This window comes from Macaca fascicularis, chromosome 2, assembly GCF_037993035.2.
Source record: "Macaca fascicularis isolate 582-1 chromosome 2, T2T-MFA8v1.1".
In the NCBI taxonomy this organism is placed as follows: Eukaryota; Metazoa; Chordata; class Mammalia; order Primates; family Cercopithecidae; genus Macaca; species Macaca fascicularis.
In genome coordinates, this window is record NC_088376.1 from 158,449,415 (window position 1) to 158,476,617 (window position 27,203).

Below are 27,203 nucleotides of genomic sequence, written 5' to 3' on the forward strand. Positions count from 1 at the left end.
CTGGGCTCAAGGGATCCTCCCACCTCAGCATCCCAAAGTGCTGGAATTACAGGCCTGAGCTAAAAGCACCTTTTGAATGAACCTAGATTGGACATATTTAATCTCCAGGAAAGGGACCTCTTGGCAGGATCACCACCACTGTGTGCCCCTGGTAGGAGCACCTAGAAGTTCTTCAGGTTTTTCCACATACATTAATCTCTGCTCAGTTTGATGTTTACCCAGATGCTTCTAGCAAATACAAGGATGCAAAATGTATCTTCCAGAGAAAGGACCCCTCTCTCCCAAAGGAAGCCCCCAGGCAGAGCTTCAGAAACCAATATAGCAATTTCTCTCACCTAATATCATAAAAATCCTAAATATGTACATGACCGTAAGGGCCAGGAGAGTCCCGTTCCATTTTGGAACAGGTGGCTCTGAGAACAGAATTTGTGACAGGATTCTTCAATAACTGTCATCATAAGGAATGAGACACCTGTGAGTGGTAGTAATACTTCTGCAGGATACTACATACAGGGTGGCTAAGGACAATGCATGTTCCTTAGGCAATGATAACACAGGCAGAGCTGCCAGAAACCATGTCAGTAACCAGCACAGAGATGTTTCTCCTTGTCCCCTGCCCAGGAATACTTCAAAAGCCTTTGGAGGCCTCCTTATATAATGGAAAGGAAATGGCTTTGGAATGCGGGAATGCAGCAAACCTAGATTTTTTTATTTATCAAATAAGGAGGAAAAACCTACCCCAGAAGGGAGTTGTGAGGAACCAACAGGACAGTGTCTATAAAGCTCCTTGCAGGGGCCCTACCACCAGGGGCACTGAGTGCATTGTTCTCCCCGGGGGCTGGATGCAGTGGCTCACACCTGTAACCCTAGCACTTTGGGAGGCCAAGGTGGTGGGTGGATTGCTTGAGCTCAGGAATTCAAGACCAGCCTGGGTAACATAGCAAGACCCTGTCTCTACAAAAAATTATCCAGGCATGTGCCTGTGGTCTCAGCTACTTGGAAGGCTGAGGTAGGAGGATCGCTGGAGCCCAGCAGGTGGAGGAGGTTGTAGTGAGCAGAGATCACACCACTGCACTCCAGCTTGGGCAACAGAGTGAGATCCTATCTCAAAAAAAGAAAAAAGAATTCCATCTGTTTCTAGCCACTACTCAAGTTGAAAGGCAAAAAGGTACCAAAATGTAGGGCTTGTGATCCTATAATGAAATAATGCATCTTTTAAACCAGTCACATGAGCCATCTGGGCTGCTCATCTCTGGAGTCAGCCAGCCTCTTGCAGCTTGTGGTTGGAGAAACCAGAGCTTTGGAAAAACCAGAGCTTAATAAGTATCTGATCTGAGACAATGCAGCTACAAATATAGAAACAACAATCTCTCATTGAAGGTCATTTTGTGTTAGGCAGGTTGCCGCATTCATCTCATTCAACAAAAGTTCATTGAGCATTCTTCATAAGCCAAGTGTTGTACTGGCTGCCAGGGATATACAGCTGGAGTTTCAGTCTTGAATTAATTTCTAAATTTTTATTGCCCCTGGAATTTTCCGCCTCTTCTCTTGAAACTTTCTGGAAATGAAGAATGGGAACATGAATCATCTTATGCTTCTACCTTTACCATTCAGACTTGTTTGAGATCTTGAAAGACAAAAAACAGAGTGTTGGGAAGCATTTTGAGAACCTGCCTTCTCGGTGCTCTGAGCTTAGCTCAGTAAATGGAGTTTTTTCACTGCTTTTACTTACCACTCAGATCCTGTGTCTAGAAACATCTTAAGCAACAATTCACCTGTGATTCTGAAAATCTAAGCATTGGGCCTCCCCTCACTGTCCACCTCCCTCTACTTAGGAAGAAAAGTTTGCAAACAGAACGCTGTGGCAAGGATTCTATGTGTGCCTTTGAACTTCGGTCCTGGTGCTTAAGGTCATGAGGTTTTGGTTGTGAAGGAAATAATGACATTTAAAAAGCAAAGGAAAATACTAGGAAGACGTAAGAATGCCAAAGATAAGATCTTAGTCATGTAGGCTTGAGGTGTGGGTATTAGCCTTTTGATATTATAGGATAACATGTTGGAAATTTTTCCATGTTTAAATTTAAAACTGTGAGAGACCTCTGGTGGCTGAAATGGTTATTCTTAAGGATCCTTTCATTCCATTTCTTAGGGATTGAGCTGACACTTTGAGTTTGGTCTTGGTTTTAGATCCTTCAACATAGTTGGTTATTTATTGGCTTCTGCTGCTCAGTGCCTCTGGTGAGGTGGGGCAGGTCTGGATGGAGCTATGTTGATCTTTGGGGAGTGTCTGTCACGCTCAGAACACTGACCTAAGAGCTCCACCCAGATCCAAAAGCTCCCTTGAGTCTGGAAGTTGCTCCGAGTCTGATCTGCTCGAAGGTTTTCTTCCTCTTTCCAGGGCACCTTCCTGGGCTCTGACTGTTGCTCTCTGACCCAGAGGAGGGAAGCTGCTGTCACTCCACCCCATAGCCACCACCCCCAAAGTCTATCAGGTGAGTCCAGATGTCCCTAAGCTAAAGAAATATGAAACCCAGGTTGGTATGTTATTTGACATCGTGAAGTTGGCCTTTAGCAATAGGCAAAACTATAAAAACACAAGGATAATCTTTTTTTTTTTTTTAAAAGAGACAGTGTCTTGCCCTGTTGACTAGACTGGAGTGCAGTGGTACACTGAATAGCCCACTGCAGCCTCTAACTCCTGGGCTGAAGCAGTCCTCCCTTCTCAGCCTTCCAAAGTGTTGGGATTACAGATGTGAGCCAACGCACCCAGCTGAGAATGTATTTTAATGGCCTTTTCACTATATTGAGATCATTTCCTTGGAAACAAACAGGCTCATTTATTAGTATTTTGCACTCATCATGAGCAAGCCCTAACTAGGAGGATTTTTTTTTTTTTTTTAATCTCATGCCTTTCCTAGCAGAGCCTGTCACACATGATGTGTCTACAGTGCATTGCCTGCTTCCACCGTTTACATTGGGGAAAATTGAGGCCCAGAATCTGAACTAGGGCTTCTTGTGATTTTTGATTATAGAGTCAGACAGGGAGAACCTTGCACTGCCTTTTGCAGGTAAACAATTAGCTCATTTCTACCTAAATTTACTTTTTTTGATTAGCTTAAGACCCTTCCCACCACCCTGGCACTTAGCCTACATTTTCCAAGTCCTACCTTATAAGCATTCTTTATTTCTGTCAAAATTTTAGGCAATATTTAGCCCGTTTCCCTAAGTGAGTTTCTCTGCATTATGTAAGGATATGTCAGACACAGCGAACCAGGCCTGAAAGACACACGTGGACCAAGCAACTGGCTGAGGTGCTCATCGTTTCGTGACTATAATTTGATGAAAGACACAGAGCTCCTCTTAGTATTCAGTGGGTATCTGGCTGTTGTTATTGATGATGCTGAACCTACAAGTGCACCTTTGTCAGTTTCTTCTAATTTATAAAACGCCCTTGACATGAATGATCTCATTTACTTGTTGTTATTACTGTGCCAGGAGATTGGTGTGCTGTCACTCACCCTGCCCATGTGGGAGACTAAGGCTGAGAAGACTGGCATGTGGGCCACACTCCCCACTGAAATTTTGGGCCAAAAGTCTTGACCCAAACAAACAAAAAACAAACACAAGTCTACCTCCCCTAACCCTAGGGGGCTGCTCTTCTGCCGAGCAGCTGCTTCCCTGCCGTCTCATGGCTTGACTAGGGTCCCGGCAGCCAGGCTTCAGTGTGGCCTGCACATGGGACGTTCCAAACCACCTCCGTCCTTTGAGAATGCAGCTAGTCTCTGAACAGTGGCCAGCCTGGGGTGGAATATGGGAACTGTTAACCAACCACAACACCATGACAGTTTCCAGTTTGAAAATAGTAACCCTCGCATCCTGTTGCAGTGACCAAGAGGGTGGCGAGTTCACACTTTCCAGATGTGCTTGGCATTTCCCCAGAAGTGCCTGCCAGGCAGATTGGGCAGGTTAAGCCAAACCCAAGGTGTTGACCTGAAGTACCTCTGTTTCTTTTGGCTACAGCCTTCTGTTTTTCTTTCTGAATCAGCATTCTCGGGGTCCTAGAAGAGGACTATGGTTGATTTCACTCAGCTGGTTTTAGACTTCTTTGAAACTGGAAAGGTGAGTTCATTAAAGAACACAGGATTTTTCCATCTTTCCTCCACTGCCTTAATCTCCCTGTGACATGGCAGCTGGGCATCCGCATTGATTTTGGCTTTTTTGTTGTTGTTGTTGTTGTTGTTTGAGATAGAATCTCACTGTCTCTCCTAGACTGGCATGTGAATCACAGCTCATTGCAGGCTTGAACTCCTGGGCTCAAGCAGTCTTCCTACCTCAGCCTTCCAAGTAGCTGGGACTACAGGCATGTGCCACCATGCCTGGCTAATTTTTAATTTTTTTGTAGAGATGGGATCTCACTATGTTGCCCAGGCTGGTCTACAACTCCTGACTCAAGGGATCCTCCCACGTCAGCCTCCCAAACTGCTGGGATTACAGGTGTAAGCCACTGTACCCAGCTGGCATCAGCATTGAGAAATCCGGTGGCTAAGACTAGAAAGGCAAAGATAGACTTTGAGACGGTTCTGTTGCTTTTTACAGTGGAGTCTTAGCTTTCCAGCCAGTTCCATCATCTCAGAAAGTTAATGTTGAGGTTTGGAGAACCTTGGTTTAAAGCACCATCACCTTATTTTTTTTATAGTAGTGGTATTTTGCTACTCAGTTACAGAATGCCCCACGTGGTCTAGCCGATGAAGGACAAAGGGTGAGGGGCTTGTCAGGGCACTGCCTGTGGGGAAAGACCATCAGCTGACTGATGGGGCTGGTTTGTTAACAATATGCCATGGACAGAGGAGCAGCTGTCCCTGAGACTAAGGATGCGTCATAGTTTGTATCTCTAAAGAGCCTTTTGCTGGCGAAATCCAAACAATGTGCAAGAACAGTGGGAGATGCAAGGCTGCGATTTCAGTGTGACCACAACCATGTTCTGCCAGAGGAAAGAGAATTCTTAATCGTCTTCTTCTTATGTTACTCTGAAGTCTCTGGGTTTCTTGGACATTTGTTAAGAATCTGAAATATCTCAAGGATCACATTTAAGTTCTTCAGGTATCAATAATACTTCTGTTCCTTTTCTTATGTCCAGCATTGGATGTCTTCCCCCAGGGTTTGAGGTTTGTCCTGGTGATGTTGTCAACCACAGCCAACCAACAGCATGTTCTGAGCATCTTCTACACGCCTGACACCATGCTAGGCGTGGGGCACAGAAACATAAAACACAGGCTTTGATTGTGTGTGGGTTTGTAGGCTAATGAGATGAGGTAGACCAGCAAACAAACAAGTCCATCAGTGTGCTAAGTGATTCTGTACCTACGTCTCTTAACTAAGTCTCTGGTCAGCTTTTGAACATGCTCAGGTCTGTTTAATCTCTCTCTCTTTTTTTTTTTTTTTTTTGAGACGGCGTCTCACTCTGTTGCCCAGGGTGGAGTGCTGTGGTGCAATCTTGGCCCATTGCAACCTCCACCTCCGGGGTTCAAGCAATTATCATGTCTCAGCCTCTGGAGTAGCTGGGATTACAGGCGCCCACCACCATGCCAGGCTAATTTTTGTATTTTCAGTAGAGACAGGGTTTTGTCATGTTGCCCAGGTTTGTCTCGAACTCCTGACCTCAAGTGATTCACCCACCTCAACCTTTCAGAGTGCCGGGATTACAGGCGTGAGCCACCACGCCCAGCCTGTTTAATCTTAAAGTATTTAAAAAATAAAATAAAAAGGAAAATAAAAGAACAGACAATAAAAACCCTGCCATCAGCCTGCGCCACGCTCACTGTGAGCTCCTTTTTCCTCCGTATTCATGATCACAGTCTTCTTTTTTTTCTTTTTTCTTGTTTTTGAAACTGAGTTTCACTCTTGTCGCCCAGGCTAGAGTGCAGTGGTGCAATCTCAGCTCACTGCAACCTCCTCCGCCTCCTGGGTTCAAGCAATTCTCCTGCCCTCAGCCTCCTGACTAGCTGGGATTACAGGCATCCGCCACCACACCCAGCTAATTTTTGTATTTTTAGTAAAGACGGGGTTTTACCATGTTGGTCAGGCTGGTCTCAAACTCCTGACCTCAGGTGAGCCACCCACCTCGGCCTCCCAAAGTGCTGGGATTACAGCCGTGAGCCACCACGCCCAGCCCACAACCACATCCTTAAAACAGTTGTCTACACTTGCTGCCTTCCTTCACTGCCCCCTCCCTCAGTCTAATTTGGATTCAGTCCCGTGACTCCACTAAAATAGGTCTTCCCAGGTCCCCAGTGACCTTGTCTTGATAAATCTCATGGGCTCTCAGCCCTCATCGTACTTGACTTCTCAGCTGTAGTGGACTCTGTTGACCATGCCCTCCTCGAAATGCTCTCTTCCCATAGTGGTTAGGAGTATGGGCTTCTGGTCAAACAGATGTGGGTCAAATTCCAGCCCTGCTACCTGCCTGCTATGTGGTTTTGGATCAGTTACTTGGCTTCTCTATGCCTCATTTCCACATCTGTAAAAATTAGAGTAATAATTGTACCACAACATAGGGTTATTATTGGGAGGGCTAATGAATGAGATAATCCATGCAAAATGCTTAGAACCATGCCTAGCCTATTGTAAGAATTCCATAAAGTTTTACTATTATTAAGAGATTTTAATGGCTTGTTATCTCAGTGGAATTACAACTTCCTGGAAGGCAGTAAACATTGAAGTAAAACATACATTTCTCTATTGCACATTGACTAAGAATATGCCTGATCCTATAAGAAAGACAAGGTACTATTTCTCTCTTATCAGTGAGGAACCTGTACCGCTGCCCACAGCCAGCAGGTAGGTAGGTGAGGTTGCACGGCACCACTGCTCAGAGAGGACTTCCCCAGCAGGTTTGAGGAGTTGCACATGGAGGGACAGGGGCAGGACCAAGGAGAGCAGGGGAGACGTTCCCCCAAAGCTGAGTTCTAGGGATGGTGCTAAGCAAGGGACAGGTGTGCTTTCTTTGCGAAAGAAACAGCCCTTAGTTGGCAAGTTCTCCAATCCGTAACTGCCCCCGGGCATGGTAATGCTGTTTACAAGTGCAGGAAACCCATGGTGAGAACAAAACTTTTCAAGAGCAACTTCTCTCTTGCCCTTGGAGGTTTATTCAGTTGCTACTGAGGTGCCTGGACCCAAGCTGAGATCCCTTGTGAGGGAGCTGGGAACACGTCCTGTGCATTTCAGAAATCTCTGTTCTTTACTTTTTGTAGAATCAACACCAGCACATGGAGGGGAGAGGGAAAATAGTGGGATGGGCACATTGCCGTGGGGACCAGGCTTGGAGACACCCCGAGAACACGAGGCAGCACAGGCCAGGTGGGGACACATGAGGGCATGGGAGGACAAAGGGTGTGTTACGTAATCCCAACCTGCTTGTCAGCAGAGCCAGGAATAGTGCTTCTTAGGAGGGATTTCCCCCCAGGAAATCTTCAAAGCCCCAGACAGAGGCCGCAGTCCTCGCAAGCTTATGTATGTGTTTGGCTACAGACAGCCCATCCCGGCTCTGGCTCTGGTGCTCCAGAGAGGACGGTGGTTGGCCTAGCACGTGAGTGCCAAGCAGGTCCGTCACTGAGCTCTCCCCAGCGCCCATCTCTCCCCAGCCGCTGCGCATTCCGAGCTTTGTAATCTCATCCCAGCTGCCCTGGCTCGACAGTGTCACACGGCCCCAGTCACACAGACACCAGCGACCTGAAGCACACAGCTGCTGACTTGGCTTCCTGCTTTGCCTGTGAAAGTTGATGGAGAGTTCCAGAAGCTGGGCCCAGAGTCTCACACAGAGCTGTCTAGAACACACATGAAATCTGACTTTGGGTGATGGGGAAATTACCTCCCAGGGGTAAAGGCTTCCAGCCACACTCCCTCTGTCTTTGAACCACTTCCTGTTTACATGGCCGCCTGTTCAGAGGAGAGGGGAAGAGGGAGAAGGAGGCAACACTGTTGGAGAGAGGGAAGGGTTCCTGGGGGATGTGAGGAGAGTGGGGAAACATGTGGGGGGGGGGAACTAAGGCAGAAACTGAGAGGAGACGATGAGAGGAAGCAGGAGGAAGTGAGTGTGTGTGCAGGACACACCGACTGGGGGAATGGGGGAGGGGGACCGGGCTGTGAGAAGAGAGAAGGGGGACAGCCCTCCTGTTTCAGGCGCTGAGCCCAGTCCTCCCTCTTCAGCCTTCTGTGAGCCAGAATGGACTCCCGGAGGGGATGGAGCTGCGCTGAGGGAAGCCAGGGAAGCCACAGTGCATTCCAGAGCTAGTGGAAACTATTTTTGAGCCAGCTATGGAGAGATGGTTTGTACCCTGAGGGCCTGACGTCTGCCTGGTTATAACACTGAGCTAGGTGAGGATGGGAAGAAGAGAACCCCTCCTCATTTCTGCCTTATCCCAAGCTGGCTCTTTCCTTCCTGCAGCCCCACTGCGTTCCTGCTAGTCCTCTGCAGTCACCCACGGCTGCCTTGGGCCTCTGCAGACCCAGAGTGGCATTTGGGGGTAAATGGAGCAGTGGCTTTGTTCCTGGGCCAGAGTTGAGGGTCCCCGTGCCCTGCCTCAGAGGCCTCCCTGAGGGTCCCCTGCCCTGCCTCAGAGGCCCCGCTGAGGGTCCCCGTGCCCTGCCTCAGAGGCCTCCCTGAGGGTCCCCGTGCCCTGCCTCAGAGGCCTCCCTGAGGGTCCCCTGCCCTGCCTCAGAGGCCCTGCTGAGGGCCACTGCGCCCTGCTCTGGCATGCCTCAGGGAGCTCCCCACGCAGGGCCGAAGGGGGCCTCTGTGGTGTGAGCCTCCCTGTCAAGGCTCAGACTGGCCAAGCAGCTCCCTCAGGCCCTGGGTGTTCTCAGTCCTGGCTGTTCTTGCCTCCAACTGGGCATGGTCTAGGTAACCTCATGGGGCCCTTTAGCTGTGGAAGTCTGTGATTCAAGCTGACAAAAAGGGAACCCCTGCACAACCTCCAAAAAGACCTGTGCCAAGCTTCCCCAACACCCCGCCATGATAAGGCAGTGATGTTTAATGAGCCAACACTCTTCTAAGTGGTTTATAGAGGTTAAGCGAGCTAACTCATACAACAACCCTACCCGCAAGGCATTTTTACTGGCCCCATTTAAAAGTGAGGAAACCAATATACAAAGGGGTGAAATGGCAGCCATTGCTGGTGAATAGCAGATTCAGGAGACCAGCCCGGGCAGCCTGATTCCAGAATCCCTGCGTTAACTGCTGCACTCCACTGCCCCCTTTTCCAGGTGGTTCTTCATAGCCCAGCCCTGTTCTCCACTGCCCATGTTTCATGGTGAACAGGCTCCTCTTCAGCCTCAGCCTTATGCACAACTCCCCACCCGCTCCTTCTCCTGGTTCTGTTGGTCCCTGAGACCACAGGGTAGTGGGAGGTTGGGGAGGCTGGTGGTGGGGGGCCTCTCACACCCAGGTCACATGTTTCTCGCCCCCTAGTAGTACCTTTGGCTCATTGCCTTCCATCCCCTTTGCTCCTTCTCCTCTTTTGAGATTGTGCCATCCCTCCACTTTTCCTGTCATGTACCTCCTGGTCACCCCCTACATTCCGCAAAGACCTTGATCCTGCCTCACACTCTCGCCCTCTGCCCCAAGTCCTGCTGTTCTGGGTGCCTTGCCTTTCCCTGTGGACAAGCTGTACTACACGTGGGTCTCTGAGTTCCTAGAGTGTCAGCTCCAGTGGCACCCACAGCAATGCCAGCTCCCATGTCCTGATGCCCCACGTGTCAGAGATCACTTGGAATAGCGCTGATATTTCTGACAGCATTCCTGCAAGGGAGGCATTATCCCCATCGACACAGGAGGAAATGGATCATCAGAGAAGCTTAGGGACCTGCCCAAAGTGACACAGGGATCTGAACTGAGCTCCAGCCCTTGCCCTCAGCTTGTCACGCAGCTGGTCACCCTGTTTCCCTGAACTCCTCTGCTGTTGGAACTTAAGGCTTCAGCATCTCCCCATGGCCACACCCTTGCCCTCAGCCCAGCCTCTCCTTTCTCCCAGTCTGTCTCTACTGTGAGCTCTTCAGTTTGCCATTCCCTTGATTCCTTCATTTCCCCGCCCCGCCCGGACTTTCTTCTGAATCGTTCTCTTTAATCTGAAGAATGTTCAAATCTATCCCATCTGCAAAATCCCCCATCCTCCTTGTCCTCCATCTCCCCCTACCTGTGGGAATTACCTGTGGGAGTTCCCTACGCTCACTGTCACCACCTCCTCACGCCCTGCAGGCTGGATTCTGTCCTCGCTGGTTTGTGGTGCAGCCTGGTAGCTGCTTTAGGATTTGCCTTCCTTGATGTCCACAGAGCGTTGATGCTGGGGCTTCCTCTCATGTCTCCCTGGGTTTACAGGGCCACTGGCTCCCCTCCTACCTCCCAGCCTGCCCCTTCCTCTGAATAGCCAGCATTTAATTTTATAAGAGGAGGCAAGAGGCTGTGTCTTGGCCCATAGCCCACACAAGCACTGTTTTGCTGATGGAAAGCTGTTGAATTCTATAAAGCTGAAAATCTGTATAAATAGACACATTTACAACTTCCTGTCCATTTGGCTATCAATCATTGTAACAAAGGTACTAATAATAACCCGCATGTGTAGCAATTCACGGCTTGCACAGGGATTTTGCATGTCCTTCAATATCCCTATCTGTGTGTAATGAAAATATTTTTTCTGTGGGCATCATTAAATTCAATTCCCTTTGCCGAGGTAGCATTAGACGTTAGCTTTGTTTTGATGAAGAGTCCTGACTTAGGTCCTCTGAGCACTGTCAGCCAGTTGGGATGTTGTTCCCAATCCCCATGATGGTGATTGATAGGTTATTGATCCTTGGGACAGGCCAAATGACCCTGGTCCTTTTAATGACATGTGTTCCTCCTAGGACATTAGGAGGGTCCGGGGCTGACCAAAAGATGCTGGCAATCTCTGAGCATGCAGGCTGAGGAAAAGGCAGGTTCAGGCTCAATGGCAGGAGCTGAGACATGTGAATTGGGATACAATGTAACCAGGCGTATGTAGCTTTTGACTGTCTGTTGGGTCGTGGAGTCTTGGACGTCTTGGTTTCAACCAAGGTGGCAGGTAGTTGTGACTTGTGTGCCAGCTCCCACCACTTGGTAGAACCTACTTGGAGGACTGCATTGAGGATGCTGAGGGCAAGCCCAGGCCCCTTGGAGAAGAAGGGGCCTATGTCCTGTGAGGATACAGCGATGTCTGCCACAAGTGTGGAGAAGGAGATGAGCAACGTCTGCCATCGCTGCTTTAGGCTACGATGAACTCTGAAAGGCAAGGAACTACCCAAGGTAAACTCAACTGGGACTATTATCAGAGTCACAGAGGACAAGCCTTCTGGTGGCTTCAGAGATTTCATCAAGCGTGAAGCCTGGGGCTTATTTTCTGGTTTGGCCAGCTAGGGCTTTGCTTTGGAGTCATCAAATATTGGAGGCCAAAAAGTCATGTAGATGAAGGTTTTCTGATGTCCCACAGCCCCTCCACGGCTCCCACTGACTCATCCCCAGAAGCAGGCTGGGCTCCACACACCGCTGCTTTCCTGGCAGCTCCTGGCTGGGCTCAAGGGTGGTAGGAAGCTTTTAGGAATGGCCAGCAGCTCTGGCCATGAGTCCTGTTCCTCTCCAAGGAATGGTGGTGACCTCTGGTGAGCCACCAGCTCCCACCCTCTCCTACCCTTGACTCCTAACTCTTCTCAGACCCTAGGTCAGGGGCACACTCAGCCGCCTTGACCTTGGGCTGGGCTGTGGAACTCTTGGGCCTGCAAGGTATCAGACATACCCAAAGCAGCTAGGCTTCCCCGCCCGCCAGCCATCCCGGGGGGAAGTGAAGAGCAGCAGGCACCCTGCCTGACTCGCTGCCTCTCTGCGATAAGCAGGCCTTTTCACATGGAAGGCCAGTTTCCTCAACACAAATGCCTCACCCCAAGCCCAGGCCCTTCAGCAAAAGAATAGGCTACCTCCAAACCTTTGAGGCTTTGACACATTGTACCACATTGTATTTGGATGATTTTATAGTGCTGCCAACAACAATTAGAGGAGGAAAGCAAACAATCCCCACCTGGTCTCCGTGCCGTCTTTGTTGCTTAGCACTGAGCATGCCTTTTACTCTTTGTATGTTAGTGTTTTGGGGATGGCGTGATGTACAAGCCATCGGAGAGTGCCCGAGCCGTATTAGGTCTGCCCTTAGAGTACACTCTGCAACTCACTTTGTAATGCATCTTTAAAAATACGGATTGATGGAAGGGCAGACAACTGGATAGGTGTGCAGTCAAGCAGCAGGTCATATGCGAAAGTAGGATCTGCGTGGGGAGGATATGTATGTGTGCACTGCACAATCCTTTCAACTTTGCTGCAGATTTGGAACTTTTCCTAACAGAATGTTGGGGTGCAGGGAATAATCCCCTGACAGTGAGCCATTGTAATTGAAACCAGGCTCTTGACCAATGTGGTCCCTGAGGCCAGAGAGTGAGGGAGCGGTGTGGATTGGATCCATTTCACCTGTGAAGGCTCCCCATGGGAGTTCCTGCTGCCAAGGCTCAAAAGTGGCGCTGGTCCCAGACTGGTGGAGAGGAGGGGCAGGGCCGCCCTCTGCCTCCCGGGGATGAGCTCGTGCTGCCCATTCCCCCAGCCTCCACTATGGAATCCTTGAGCGGCAGGGCACTGCCCTTCCCAGTGGCTTACCCCTCACATGCCCGCATCTACACAGTTAAGACTGCATTCCACAGCAGACTCCGGGCCTGAGTCTGGCTTTCCTTGCCTCTCCTGGAGGGCTTGCCATCTGCCTCAGTGCTGCCTGTGACATGGGAGGGCACCCGCTCAGCACACATTTGCTGTGGCTCTGAGCCCCCTGAGTAAGCAGAGAGGCTGTCTGAGCACAGGAGGGTTGGGAGGCTTGGCTGTCCAGATGGTCTCCCTGCCGCCTACAGGTTCTGGGCACCAGAGAGTGGACGGAGCCCGGGGAAGCAGGGGCAGGAAGTTAAGTGGCGGGTGAAGAGGCTTTCTGGAGTTGAGTCCTGACCTGTATTATGTTGTGGGCCACACACATTGGTGGTCCCAGGGAAGGTGCTGGGATCCAGTTAACAAGCCAGGTAACTGACTCAGATGTGGAAGTAAAATGAAAGGACTCCCCACTCCGCCTCTCCAGTCACCCACTAGTTTGTGGGTGGTGCTCAGCAAATGAAACTCTTGGTTGTATTAATATCAGCCTTCACATAATGGCATTAGGGAAAAAAATAATACAAAGTCGATTTTTTAAAAAGTACCAATTATAGCACTGCATTCTGCCTCTGATTGTGTAGAAAATGGAGAATCCACTGTCAGGCCCTTGGTCCCTTGGAAGATGGTGCTGTCTAGTCTTTTCACAGTCCAGCATGCTCACACTCCAAAACAAACATACCCTCACACTCTAACACACACAGACTCTCACACTCAGACACACACACATCCTCCCTTACACACACTTGCACTCCAACACACACTCATACACTCACACTTTAGCACACTCACACACAATCATGCACACTTGCACCCAAACACACTCTCACACACACACTTAAATACTTACACACACTTGTACTCAAACACACTCATACACACACTTGCTTTCTCACACATACACACACATTCCTCTGAGCTGAGTGATACTCCTGCCCTCACACCTGCTGAGTGGGGCAGCGCCCGCCTCTCCACCCTTGCAGGCTATGGAGAGGACCCCCTGCAAGGAAGGGCCAGGGCATCCCTCCACAGGTTCTCGCCCTGGCTGGGTGTGCTCATAGGAGGCAGTAGACCCTGGTATTTAGATCATGGACTCTGGAGCCAGACTCTCTGGGTTTGAGTCCTGGCTCTGCTGCCACCAGCTGCGTGACCATCAACCATTGCTTCATCTTTCTGGGTCTTGGTTTCACCCCTCATATAACAAGGACAATAATGCCTGCCCCATAAGTCGCTGTGCGGATTCATCACGTTTCTACGTGTAAGGTGCTCATATAGGAAGCCCTGGTGAGTGTTAGCTGCTGCTGCTCCTGTTCTCAGCATCTGCTCCTAAATCATCCATTTCTGGGCTTCGGGTCCCTGGGCAGGAATTCAGCTTCTAACCGGGACTCAGGGAGAACAACTGTGTTTTCTGCTGTGGCTGTAACAGATGACTGCAGATTTAGTGACATAAAGCAACACGGCCTTATTTTCTTACAGTTCTGGAGGTCAGAAGCCTGAAATCATTTTCACTGGGCTGACGCGGAGGTATCAGCAGGGCTGCACTCCCTCCAAGGCTCCCAGGGAGCATCGGCTTCCTGGCCTTTCCAGCCTCCACAGCCACATTCCTTGCATTCCTTGGCTCTTGGCATCCTCCCCATCTTCAGACCAGCAGCCAGCATCCTGCTTCTGTTGTCCCACTGCCACCTTCCTGCGTAGTCCAGTCTCCCTCACTCCTTCTCAGAAGAACCTTGGTGATTACATTTGGGGCCCACAGAGATAATCCAGGAGAATCCCTCATCTCAAAATCCTTAACTTAATCTCATCTGTGAAAGCTCTTTTGCTGTAGAAGGTAACATTGATACTCTGGGGATTGGAGTGGGAACATATTTGGGGGCCAGTATTCATACAACTGAGGCAGGAGGAAGCTTCCCTGGGTCCTGGCCCTGTGGCCCAACTTGGCCAAGTTCTGGACCAACCTGGAGCACTAGTCTAGACCCAGCCTGGCCACACCAGCTGCCAGGGTCCCCTGCTGTCCCTTCATGCTGGCTCTAGGCCCTCTATCTCCCCAAATAGGCTCTGAGGGCAGAGCTGGTGTTCCATTCTCTGCTGAATCCCAGTCGTGGCATGTGGGGCACCAGATGGTTCTGCACTTGTGTGTAAAGGTGAGCAGGTGCTGATATGCCACATGTATTCTTTTAGGCCATGGTGAGTGTCACTGCGGGGAATGCAAGTGCCATGCAGGTTACATCGGGGACAACTGTAACTGCTCGACAGACATCAGCACATGCCGGGGCAAAGATGGCCAGATCTGCAGTGAGCGCGGGCACTGTCTCTGTGGGCAGTGCCAATGCACGGAGCCGGGGGCCTTTGGGGAGATGTGTGAGAAGTGCCCCACCTGCCCGGATGCGTGCAGCACCAAGAGGTACTGGTTCCACCGACAGCCCCACCTTACTTCTCACCCAGGCCAGGCCTGTGGTCCAGCCGGGCAGCCCTCAGGGCCGGCCAGCCTCCACTCCCCACCTCCCACATCTCCCACCCGGCCAGCCTCACTGGGGAGCCGCACCCTTACCAACAGTAACTGAAACTGTGGCTTTCAAACACTGGTTCCATAAGGGTTTTGTAAGAAAACAAAAACACAACAAGAAATACAAAACTGCTACTCTGTTCCTAAACACATTTAGAAATTACAAGATCACAGATTTAAGTGAAATTAAACTGGTGTTGGTACCAAAAATAGCACCTTCTCAGAGCCTTGAGTGTACTATTGTGTGCTTTCACAGGAGAATACAGCGTGCATCTTTTTTCAAATGAATTTAATCCTCCACACTGATATCTCCCAAGCAGTGTTTCACAGAACCCCTATGGGAAATGCTGACAAACATCACCAGAAGGTAAATTGGAAAGAGGCTGGGCGCGGTGGCTCACACCTGTAATCCCAGCACTTTGGGAGGCTGAGACGGGTGGATCACTTAAGGTCAGGAGTTTGAGACCAGCCTGGCCAACATGGTGAAACCCTGTCTCTACTAAAAATACAAAAATTAGCTGGGCGTGGTGGCGCATGCCTGTAATCTCAGCTGGTCTGGAGGCTGAGGCAGGAAAATGGCTTGAACCTGGGAGAGGGACATTGCAAGATCGTGCCACTGCACCCCAGCCTGGGCAACAGAGTGAGACTCTGTCTCAAAAAGGGTAAATTGGAGATAAAGGCACCCGACCTAAATAAGGCATGCCAGAAACCACTGCAATGGCTTTTGAATTTTCTGCTCCATTTATACAGATAATAGAACGCGGGCTCTGCGCTGCTGCTGAACGCAGAGATTGTCTAGAACTGGGCCCCAGCCTTCGCTGACTCGGCCACGGCCTCCCGTAGCCGTGCTGACCTCCTTCTGCTCAGCCCCGCACGCTCCACCAGAGTGTAAATGAGAGGGAATTACAGAATGATGCCCCTGGAAAGCAGGAGTGGCATTTGCTCTTGGAGTTTGCTGGAGAAACAGCTGTGTCATCATTATCCATGCTAAGGAGGCAGGGACACAGAGGATAAGAAACAAATCATAATACAAACGTCGCTTCTCTTTGGCTGAGGAACGCATCTGTGATTTTCTCCTGGCAGATTTCCCTTCCAAATGTCTGGCTCAGGCTGATAATGAAATGAGTTCATGCTCCCTGCGCCTGCAGTGGCTGCTGGTCAGTCTGTGCTCAGAAACGTTCTGGGTGGCAGAACCCCTGGCTGGACATTTGCCATAAATAACCCAGGCGTGGGTAAATGAAAGCTGGCTGCAGATGGAGAGACAAGATAGACAGGACTGGGTTTTAATGTGTTTAATTGGAGGGGATGGGGGAGAGTAAGGAAGAAGAAAAACAGATCTTCTTTAGATCTGCTAAGAGCAGAGAAAAAACAGATCCAAGTAGAAACAGCCTGGGGAAGGTTAGGATCCTGGATCTGGAGCCCAGATAGCTGTGGCCATCCCAGCATGGAGTCAGCCATTATCCACGTTTTGTACCCGAGGGAGGTGCCCCCACCTCCAGCTCCCAGCAGCAGAACCTTTTTGAGTCTATGCTCCTAGTCCTTGGGGCACACTAGGTTAATGGGGAGTGGGGGTCAAGCTAGGACAATACACATGGAGCCCATCAAACGAATCTTGCCTTCCTACAGCACAACAGGCAATGGAGGATTGGCCTTAAGTCAAAAGCCCAGGGGAAAACAGCTCTAGCTTTAAATGTTTAAAGCACTGATTTCCTAGAAGACATAGACTTAACAATTTATTATTCATTACACAATATGAAGGGAGCAAGGAGAGCAAAGAGACGCCACAAGGGAATATCATGATTCTTTCTTCTTCTTCTTTTTTTTTTTTTTTTTTTTTTTTTTGAGACAGGGTCTCGCTCTGTCACCCAGATTGGAATGCAGTGGCATCATCACAGCTCACTGCAGCCTTGAACTCCTGGGCTCAAGCGATCCTCCTGCCTCAGCCTCCCAGGTAGCTAGGACTATAGACTTGCACCACCACAGCTGGCTAATTTTTATTTTTTATAGAGACAGGGTCTTGCTATATTGACCAGGCTGGTCTCAAACTTCTAAACTCAAGCGATCCTCCCACTTCAGCCTCCCAAAGTGTTGGGATTACAGGAGGCGTGAGCCATTGCACCCAGCCCACTATTCCTTCTTATTTGTCCCTGGGCCACACTGACCCTCTCTGTCTCTTTCACAGCCTAGTTGAAACTTCTTTTTTAATGAAGTCCTTTTGATGGTGACTTATATCAGTCTGGTTTTTCTACTTGCTGCTTGTTAAGAGGCACCAGGTTTTGAATGTCCTACGTCCTTTTTTTCCTGGGGGTTTCAGAGCAGCCAGTCTTCATTTTCTGGATCTAACCAACCACACTCTTCACTTCGGGTGAGTTCACACTCAACCCCAGCTGATTTCAATTAACAGGCTCTCAGTGCAAAGTCTCTCTAAACTTAATTTTTTTAAAGGGCAGACTTATTTTAGTACATGACTACAATATATTACAAGTTTCAACCAGTACATGGGGCATATGAGTTAGACTGATATGTCCACATGGATACTTAGGGAGTGTTTCCTGGAAGCGGCCTGGAGCTGTGGTTTAACAACAGAGAATCAGACGGCAGGGACAGAGAATCCTGGCCCGGAGCGAAAGCAGCCCTCTTCTTAGCCCTGTGCTAATCTGGGAGGCTGATGGGGGGAGGGGTGGGTCGGGGGCAGCTGGGTCAGCATGAATGACTGAAGCTGGAGCCACCCCTTCCTGGCCCCCAGCCAGGTCTCAGCTGCCCGCCTTCCAGGGCTGTGACTGTTGGGAGAGTTACCATCTTGTTTCTAACTTCAGAATGTTTCCATAAAGTCAGTCCCAGGAGAGCGGGATTTTGTGGCCAGTTCGGGATGGTTGAGCTCCTAAGCATATCCGAACCTCTTAGGAGGCCTAGTCTGAGAGGTGGGGCATCTGGCTGCAGAACCTCAAGTCCTCCTCCGTAAAATAAAGAGGACTTAGTGAAATGGTCTCAGAGCTCCCAGCCAGTTCTGCTCCTCCACTTCGCAGTTTCTGTACTGGCAATGTTTTAGTAGCTGGTCTCTTAATCCCAAGGTGTTAGGAAACAGATGATGATAAAGGAACCACATTGCAGTTGCACATCCCTCTGTATTTTTGGCAGAGAGCTTTCTGCACACACAGCCCCTTTGGTCCCCACAGGCCTGTGGCGGCACAGCAGCTGTCCCTCGTGTAGTTGAGGTTCTGAGGAGGTCACCCCCTGCACTCTGGTGGCCTCCCCAGCACACCTGGCTCTTGAGTCCTGACCCGGTTTCCTAGGCGCCTCTCCTGGGGTCTCACTCTCCTCAAAGGCCACCAGGCAGCACGGCATCACAAAGTCCTTGAGAACGACACGCCCCAGCCCTCTCCTCCCTGGAGCTTTGTGCTCACCATCCCCCAGCCACCAGCGGAGCCTGGGACCTCTCCCCTTGAACATCAGCTTTACAGTCCTGCAGCCAGAGCGTAGCTCCCCGCCCTGTGACCTCAGGAATCCCGTTCTCCCAAATGTCTCCTAAGACAGAGAAAGAATGTCTGGAACTTGGTTTTGATGATATAAAGTATAATACTGACCATTTAATTGAACTTTGTAGTCAAGCATTTTCACCCACTATCTGATTGAGCCAGCACCCACTGTTAGCCTGAGGTGGGAGGAGAGAGGCTCAAGCTGTCACTTTTGGGCTGCTCATCCATTTTCTAGAGGAGGCCCCTGTTAAAGAACAAGGGTTCCCTGGGAGGGAGCCATCACCCTAGAGCCTGTGCCAGAGCCTGGTGTAGACTGATTCGTGGGTTAAGAGGACAGCAGGCCTGGGGGACCTGGCAGGTGGACTCTGTCTGAGAGGGAGAAGGGGGCTGGAGCCCGAGATTCTCCAGGACAGTGGATCTCAGCCCTCGACACGCATCAGAATTGCCCAGGAAGCCTGGCCCTGGGGGTGTGGTTGGGCTCAGGTACTGGGAGTGTCTCTTGAAAGCTCCCTGGAGAGTTGAATGTGTGGGAGGGTTGAGATCCCTGCCCTGGGTGATGACCAGACGCCTCACCAGGCATTAGATGGACCAGAGTGCAAATGGATTTGGCTCCTGGTGTCAGAATTTGAAAGGTCTGCAACTTGACATGTAAAGACATGCCACTAAACTCACACAGGTTCCTCCAAGAACCCTTGGGCTTCCTCGCATAGCAACAAGAAAGGCAGAGCAGACACATTCCCTGAGGCTGAACATCTGCGGCTAGAAAGAAATGAAAGCCTTCCCAGGTCCTGCACTGTTGGGAGCTCAGGGACAGGTGTGGGACTGTTCTACATTGTCTGACACCCACCTTTATTTCCTCTTTTCCAAAGAGATTGCGTCGAGTGCCTGCTGCTCCACTCCGGGAAACCTGACAACCAGACCTGCCACAGCCTGTGCAGGGACGAGGTGATCACATGGGTGGACACCATCGGTGAGTGTGCCGCCGCCGCCTGGGCAGCCACGGTTTCTCTCCTCCCTGGGGAGGAGGGTGGTTTTAGCCTTGAGTCAGGAGGCACAGCCCAGGCTTCCTGGGCATAACTGTGGGCTCCCCATGAGGACCCGGTGCTGGAACCGTCATCCACGGCTGATGGGAATGTAGAATGGTACAGACTTTGGAAAGCAGCTTGGCAGTTTCCTAAAAAGTCAAACACAGAATACAATGTACCAATTCCACTCCCAGTTATACAGCCTAGAGAATTAGGTCCATATGTCCATATAAAAATGTGTACAAAGATGTTCACAGCAGCATTATTCACGATAGCCAAAGGTGGAAACGAACTAATGTCCATCAATGGATGAACAGAAAAGAAAACTAAGTGTGGTCTATATACAGTAGACACTATTGAGCCACTAAGAGGTATGAAGTACTGACACACGCTACGGCACAGGGAGGCCTGACCACAGTGCGGAGTGAAAGAAGCCATGTATTATATGGTTCTGTTCATATGAAATGTCTAACATAGGAAAAGCCATGGAGACAGAAAGTAGATTAGTGGTGGCCTGATGCTAGGGAGAAGGGAAAATTGGCACTGACTGCTAACAGGTGTGGATTTCTTTCTAGGGTGATGGAAATATTCAGAATTAGTAGGAATGGTTACACAACATTGTGGGTTCAGTAAAACGACTGATTGTACACTGTAAAATGGTTTAAATGGTTGGGGGGGTGGAATTATGCACCTTGAAAGGGAATCTGCATCTCAGGCTTCCCTCACTGGCAGGCTTCCCCCCATCTTCACCTCTGACTTCTGCAAACTCCTGGCCCCCAGCTGCCTGTCTGTCTTGGTCCTAACTTACATCTTTTGTAGACTTCCTTGTTCCCACTTCCCTATTTTGACTCACTTCAGTCATGGCTTTTGAGGGATTTTTTGTCTTCCAGACACGGTCTCTGTCACTCAGGCTGGAGTGCAGTGGCACCATCATACCTCACTAAAGTCTCGACCTCCTGGGCTCAGGGAAACCTCTTGCCTCAGCCTCCCAAGTAGCTGGGACCTACAGGCATGTGCCACCATGCTACCACGCCTGGCAAATTTTTGTATTTTTTGTAGAAACAGGGTTTCACCATGTTGGCCAGTCTGGTCTCAAACTCCTGGGGTCAAGCAATCCACCTGCCTCAGCCTCCTAAAGTGTTGCCATTACAGGTGCCACCATGCCCAGCTACTTCTTAGTATTTGAGCTATGTATGCATCCAGCACATATTCACTGAGCGCCTACTGTGTGCCAGATGCTGTCTATCTCCTTAGGAGACTGTGGGGAGTAGACCACAGTCTGGTTCCTCACATGCCTGTCTTCCTGCCCCCGCTTCTGTCTTGCGGCTCGGCCTGGCTGACCTCAGGTTCTGCCTGCAGACCTGGGCTGGTTGCCCCTAACCAGGTACACATGGTTAGAGAAGGAAACAATGCCTTCCTGTGGCCCAAGGACTGGTTCGCTTGGTTCATAGCAGTGACAGCCATTCATGCACAGCTGCTTCCCAACCCAGTCCTCTGAGATAGAGCGGCAGAGAAAGCTTATGTTCCAATCTATCATTTACCCTTCTTCTTCCTTCTTCCAGGCTTTTTTCATACGCACACACTCACATGCTCACTCACATTCACCCAGTCTGGAAGGGAGCTGAGACAGAAAGTCCAGGCTTTCATGTCTGATAACTACACAAATTCATCTGCTTCCAGGTTACAGCTCCGTCTAGCAGCAAGGTTAAAAAGGTTAAAAAGGCAAGAGCTGGGAAGCGTTTCCCGCCCTGATGTTCACCTTCTGTTCCTCCCCAGGACCCATTGCCATCGCCGCCGCATTTCCTCACCCCTCGCCTCTCTTTGCACTTCCCCTAGTTCCTTTCCCTCCTAAAAAACAGCCTGCTAACCCTCTCCTGGGGAAGCCTTGGAATGTAGATAATGCCTGGACAGGGATGCCTCCACCTTGGGGAACGGTAGCAAGCGGGGAGGGAGTTGCTGAGGCAGCTTGAGGAAGGGGCTTCTTAATATGGAGGAGAGAGGCCGGGCAGCGTGCAGGGCTGGGCTGGGGACAGCCTGAGCTCCACGCTGTCTCACTTTATCTCCAGGCATGGGCACCAAGGTGGGCACCAGCCTCTCACTCAATGTCCTCATTGTCCTGTGGTTCTTTTTGATTTTACATCCCAGGAAGGAGTTGCTGCCTCTTGGCCACTGCGGCCAGCTCTCAGCCCCAAGTGGCCTGGGCTGTTTCTCAAATATGAAGCCTCACTCAAGCCTCAAAGGGGGCTGGGATGGCTCTTTCTTTCTTTTCTTTCTTTCTTTATCCCTTTAATTTCCGTGGCCAATCCATTCACCCGTCCCCACCCCGATACCATTAAAACCTTCTCTTATTTCAATAAATCACCCCTGACTAACACTTCAGAGGCTTGGAGATCCTCTAATGTGTTCCACGTGTCCCCAAAGCCATCTAAATTCAGCCCTGGGACTGCGTTCTTGGTGTGAGAAACCTGAACTCATCTTCAAAGGCCCAGCCTCCTCTTAAGACTTTCTGCCACTCCCCCCATGCCCTTTCCTTCTTCAAGGTGCTCGGCTCCCTGCCCCGACCATCAGCGGCTGTGGGCTGCTCAGAGAGACTCAGGCCATTCCCACTTGGTTTTCTTTCAGTGAAAGATGACCAGGAGGCTGTGCTTTGCTTCTACAAAACCGCCAAGGACTGCGTCATGATGTTCACCTACACGGAGCTCCCCAGTGGGAAGTCCAACCTGACCGTCCTCAGGGAGCCAGGTAGGTGAGGGCTGCGAGGGGATCGGCCCACTCAGCCAGCCCTCAGTTCTGATTTCTGATGCCATTCCCTTCTCTGGCACCACTGCCCTTTCTCTCCTCATTGGCCTTTCCAAACTCCAGGGAGAGGAGGGATACAATTTCTTATTTTTCTTTTATTTCTTTTTTTTTTTTTTTAGACAGGCCATCACTGTGTCACCCAGGCTAGAGTGTGGTGGTGCCATCATGGCTTACTGCAGCCTTGACCTCCTCGGGTTCAGGTGATCCTCCCACCTCAGCCTCCCGAGCAGTTGGCACTACAGGCATGCACCACCACACCGGGCTAATTTTTGTGTTTTTTTGGTAGAGACAGGTTTTCACCACGTTGCCCAGGCTGGCCTTGAACTCCTGGGCTCAAGCGATCCACCTGCCTTGGCCTCACAAAGTGCTAAGATTATAGGTTTGAGCCACTGCACCTAACCAGTACAATTTCTCATGAAGATCAGATCTAAGGTCACTGCTGCTCCACTCCTAGAGTTTAGAAGAAAGATGAGTGTGCAGCTGGGGGCCCATTCTTGGGGCAAAGCTCTAGGGGTGCGTGAGTCAGGGCAATGGGAGTTGTAGAAGGATAGGGCCCTGTCCCTGGGAGAGTCTTCTGTTGGAGGAGCTCAGAGGTGAAAGGAACCACAGAACATACCTACCCTACACAGCCAAAGGCAGCAAGGAGCCGCTGTGTTCTGCAGGGAGGGTGCAGGGCATCTGGACCACCTGGGCTGGGCAGGGTATCACTCAAGTCAGGGAGCATCCAGCTTCACACACAGCCCGGGCAGGGCCGCTGCTCTTCCCAGCGTGGATTCCAAGGACAACGGAGCGCTGGGTTCAACATTCCTGCTGCTCCCATGCTCAGCTTCCAGAACCACTGAAGAGGTCAAGCTGTAATCCAAATACCAAAATTCTGCCTCTGCTTGGACTCAGGGACCAATAGCCTTTGCCTTGGAGTAATTGGAATTTCTGATATCACCCCTTACATTCTTCTTGGGGGTGAGGAGGCAGGGGTGGAGCAGAAAAAGATTGGCTCTCTTCAGTTGACAGCACTGCAAACTATTTTTCCAAATTGGGCCCAACCACATAATGTGCCTTCCTGAGGCCAGAGGCAGAGAGAAGTGTGGTACCAGCCTAGGACACACGCCTGTAAGAATGAGGCTTTGTTTCCAGTGCTGTCTCTGCGGTTCTTTGAAAATAAGCACATTTACTCCAAGGAATTCCACACTAAAGGCTTACAAATGTTGGCCCCCAGCCCAGACCTTGTAGAAGTGGCTTCATGGTACCTCCTGCCTGCCAGTCTGCTCCTGAAACCATGTACATGAAAGCTGAGCGGGTCCAGCATCCCACAATGGAGACCGGGCCAGGCAGGGCATGGGTGCTGCCCATGAGGGGAAAGGCAGCTATGCCCCAGGGCTCTCATCTAGACTTTGCCACACTTGCTGTGTGACTTTGGAACAGCCACTGGCCCTTTTGAATCTTTCATTTTTTGTATATTGGGGAAACATTCCTGAGGATCTAAGAGAGCCAAGGAGAAGGCCTTTGGGAGGGGTGCAACTTTTATCTCAGAAATGCCTGCAGCTGGGGGGTGGGAGGGGCATAGTGATGCTAGTGGCTTTGCTTACCATGTTTCTGGTCCCCCCAGAGTGTGGAAACACCCCCAACGCCATGACCATCCTCCTGGCTGTGGTCGGCAGCATCCTCCTGGTTGGGCTCGCACTCCTGGCTATCTGGAAGCTGCTCGTCACCATCCACGACCGGAGGGAGTTTGCAAAGTTCCAGAGCGAGCGATCCAGGGCCCGCTATGAAATGGTAAGCATGTGGGAAATGGGAAGCAGAGACTTCAAGCTCAGAGGCGTGGTTGAGTTCAGTGGTACGTTAGCAATAGAGGCTCACTAATGTCTTTGGCATTAAAAACAAAGAACACCAGAAAGACTGTGCCCAGTTCTGAACGGAGAGAATTGCACAACCCCAGTGCAGAGTGACCTGCACAGATCCCTGTTCCAAACCCAGATCAGGAGGGTCATGGGGGCAGAGGCGCTGGGTGTGCCTCAGGAAGAGTCTGATCAGTCTTAGAGAGACCACAGACCCACAGGAAAGCTCAGATTCTTATGGTCCATTACAACACTCACACCTGCAGTCTGGTCAGCCCAGGCGGACTGCAAACGCCCAAAGGACTGAGCGCAGAGTCAGCGCCTGCTGAACCTGGGCTTGGTTTCTGTTAAAGCTGGAAGGGACTTCAGAGACCTTCTGACCCAACTCCTCCTTCCAGAGGTGGATAGTGCAAGCTTAGAGAAGGCGAGAGCTTTCCCGGGGAACACAGAGCTGTCCTAGAGCGCAGGCCATCTCCTCCTGAGTGCTCTGCCTGCTGCTGTCGTGGGTGGCTGACCTGGGAAGGGATCCTAGGGCGGCGTCTGCTGGTTTGAGTGTGTGAGCTAACATGTGTCCTCATCCTCTTCCCCGCCATGTTCTGTAGGCTTCAAACCCATTGTACAGAAAGCCCATCTCCACGCACACTGTGGACTTCACCTTCAACAAGTTCAATAAATCCTACAATGGCACTGTGGACTGATGTTTCCTTCTCCGAGCGTCTGGAGGGGGGAACTAATGAAAAGGTCAGACTGAAACGCCTTGCACGGCTGCTCGGCTTGATCACAGCTCCCTAGGTAGGCACCACAGAGAAGACCTTCTAGTGAGCCTGGGCCAGGCGCCCGCATTGCCTGCGCAGGAAGGTGCCTGGCCATGTCACCTGGCTGCTAGGCCAGAGCCATGCCAGGCTGCATCTCTCCGAGCTTGGGATAAAGCAAGGGGACCTTGGCGCTCTCAGCTTTCCCTGCCACATCCAGCTTGTTGTCCCAATGAAATACTGAGATGCTGGGCTGTCTCTCCCTTCCAGGAGTGCTGGGCCCCGAGCCTGGCCAGACAAGAGGACTGTCAGGAAGGGTCAGAGTGTGTAAAACCAGCATACAGTTTGGCTTTTTTCACATTGATCATTTTTATATGAAATAAAAAGATCCTGCATTTATGGTGTAGTTCTGAGTCCGGAGACTTTTCTGCCTGATGGCTATGCCTTGCACACAGGTGTTGGTGATGGGGCTGTTGAGATGCCTGTCGAAGGTCCATCGTTTGCAAATGTCAGTTTCCTCTCCTGTCCGTGTTTGTTTAGTACTTTTGTAATGAAAAGAAACAAGACTGTTTGGGATTGAAAGTAAAGATTAAAACCAAAGGAATTTGTGTTTGTCTGATACTCTCTGTATTTGTTTCTTTCTGAACGGACTTAAAATGGTGCCCGCAGTGAGGACTGAAGCGGCCGTGTACTTCCTCAGGGGTGGGACACAAGCTGGTCTGATACTCCAGACTACAACTTGTCAGTAAGCATGAGGTGCTCGGGGCAGTCAGGGCTGTGCAAGGGAGCACTGAGCAGATGCCTTTGGCCCCTTCCAGCTTTTACTGACAGAGTTCCAGGCTAGACACCATAAAAACCACCCCCTGGTCTCCCTCCCTTGTTCTAAGGAGCTGAGGCTGGAAATAGATTGTGCAGATAAGCGAGGGTTGAGTGGTGGTTCCCACACAAAGTCACCTCTTAAACATCATTAGCAATAGCAGTTCCCTTCCAAGGCCTCCCCTCACTCCCGAAACACTTATGTCCCATGCAGGCCCAGTGCAAAAAATATATTTGAGCTTTTTTCCTGCAGGGCCATGAAGTCCCCTTAGGTTCCCATATCTGAGATGGTTGTCTGACCCTCTCCCCTTATGTACAGAAGAGGAAACTGATTCTCAGAGAGGGGAAGTGGCTTGCCATTCAGTGTTAGGAGGTTGCTGAATGACAAACTGTTCCTAAGACCCCATCTCAGGCTGGCCAGAGGGCCAGCCTCCTCATTCCTGCTTGTTCTTAGAAAATCTTTCACTGATCATTTTTTGTCACTGGAGTAACTTCAAGGTTATTATGCTTTCATTCCAAGTGGATCTATCCTCAGCTGTGGACCAAATTCCCCTTACTTCATTTTGGCAAACATTAAGTCAAGTCAAATAGTCAAATGCCTGTCACTACATAGAGCCTATCACCTGGGGCAAATACGAACAGACTGAGTTTCCTCCATCTTGTGTAAATAGGATGGAACAGAGACCTGGTAACTTGGTGACACTGCCTTAAACCCTTTTTGGGATAAAGCCAAATGTAAATGAAAACATTAAACAGATAAATTGCGGCGTTGAGACTTTCTGAATTGAGAAAAATAAATGTAATTTTGGAAGAAGCTTCGGGTTTCTCTCCTGTTTAATTTTGGGTTTCCTAGAGACAAATCATTAGCTGGCTCAGAATCTCATTTTCTGTGAGGGCATGCCATTCGGGTTTTTTTGTTGTTGTTAGAGGGTCTCACTGGGTCACTCAGGCTGGAGTGCAGTGGTGCGATCTCAGTTCTCTGCAGCCTCAACCTCCTGGTCTCCCGTGATCCTCCCAACTCAGCCTCCTAAGTAGCTGGGACTACAGGTGTGCACCATCACGCCCAGATAATACTTTATTTTTTGCAGAGACAAGGTCTCACTTATGTTGCCCAGGCTGGTTGGTCTAGAACTCCCAAGCTCAAGCGATCCTCCCACCTTGGCCTCCCAAAGTATTGGGATTACAGAAGTGAGCCACCGCGCCTGGCCTGGGCACAACATTCTTGAGTCACAGATAGATAGCAAAGGAAGATTTGTTCTAG

At 50.3% G+C, this 27,203-nt stretch overlaps 1 protein-coding gene and 1 long non-coding RNA gene across 2 annotated transcripts in view; one reads left to right on the top strand and one right to left on the bottom strand.

Moving 5' to 3' along the window:
* ITGB5 (integrin subunit beta 5) overlaps window positions 1-25,726 on the top strand; it is a 122,070-nt gene extending 96,344 nt beyond the window's left edge. The window contains exons 11-15 of the mRNA XM_005547933.5: window positions 14,915-15,137; window positions 19,585-19,685; window positions 22,363-22,482; window positions 24,146-24,312; window positions 24,977-25,726. Of these exons, the coding sequence (XP_005547990.1) occupies window positions 14,915-15,137; window positions 19,585-19,685; window positions 22,363-22,482; window positions 24,146-24,312; window positions 24,977-25,072 (707 nt within the window). The 3' untranslated portion in view covers window positions 25,073-25,726. The remainder of the gene's footprint in view (window positions 1-14,914; window positions 15,138-19,584; window positions 19,686-22,362; window positions 22,483-24,145; window positions 24,313-24,976) is intronic.
* On the bottom strand, window positions 16,958-24,302 carry LOC123571780 (uncharacterized). The gene is made up of 4 exons (XR_010584736.2): window positions 24,126-24,302; window positions 23,160-23,391; window positions 19,563-19,889; window positions 16,958-18,764 (listed from the first exon to the last, which is right to left on the bottom strand). It is a non-coding gene; the product is annotated as an uncharacterized lncRNA (long non-coding RNA).
* Window positions 25,727-27,203: the final 1,477 nt, after the last annotated feature.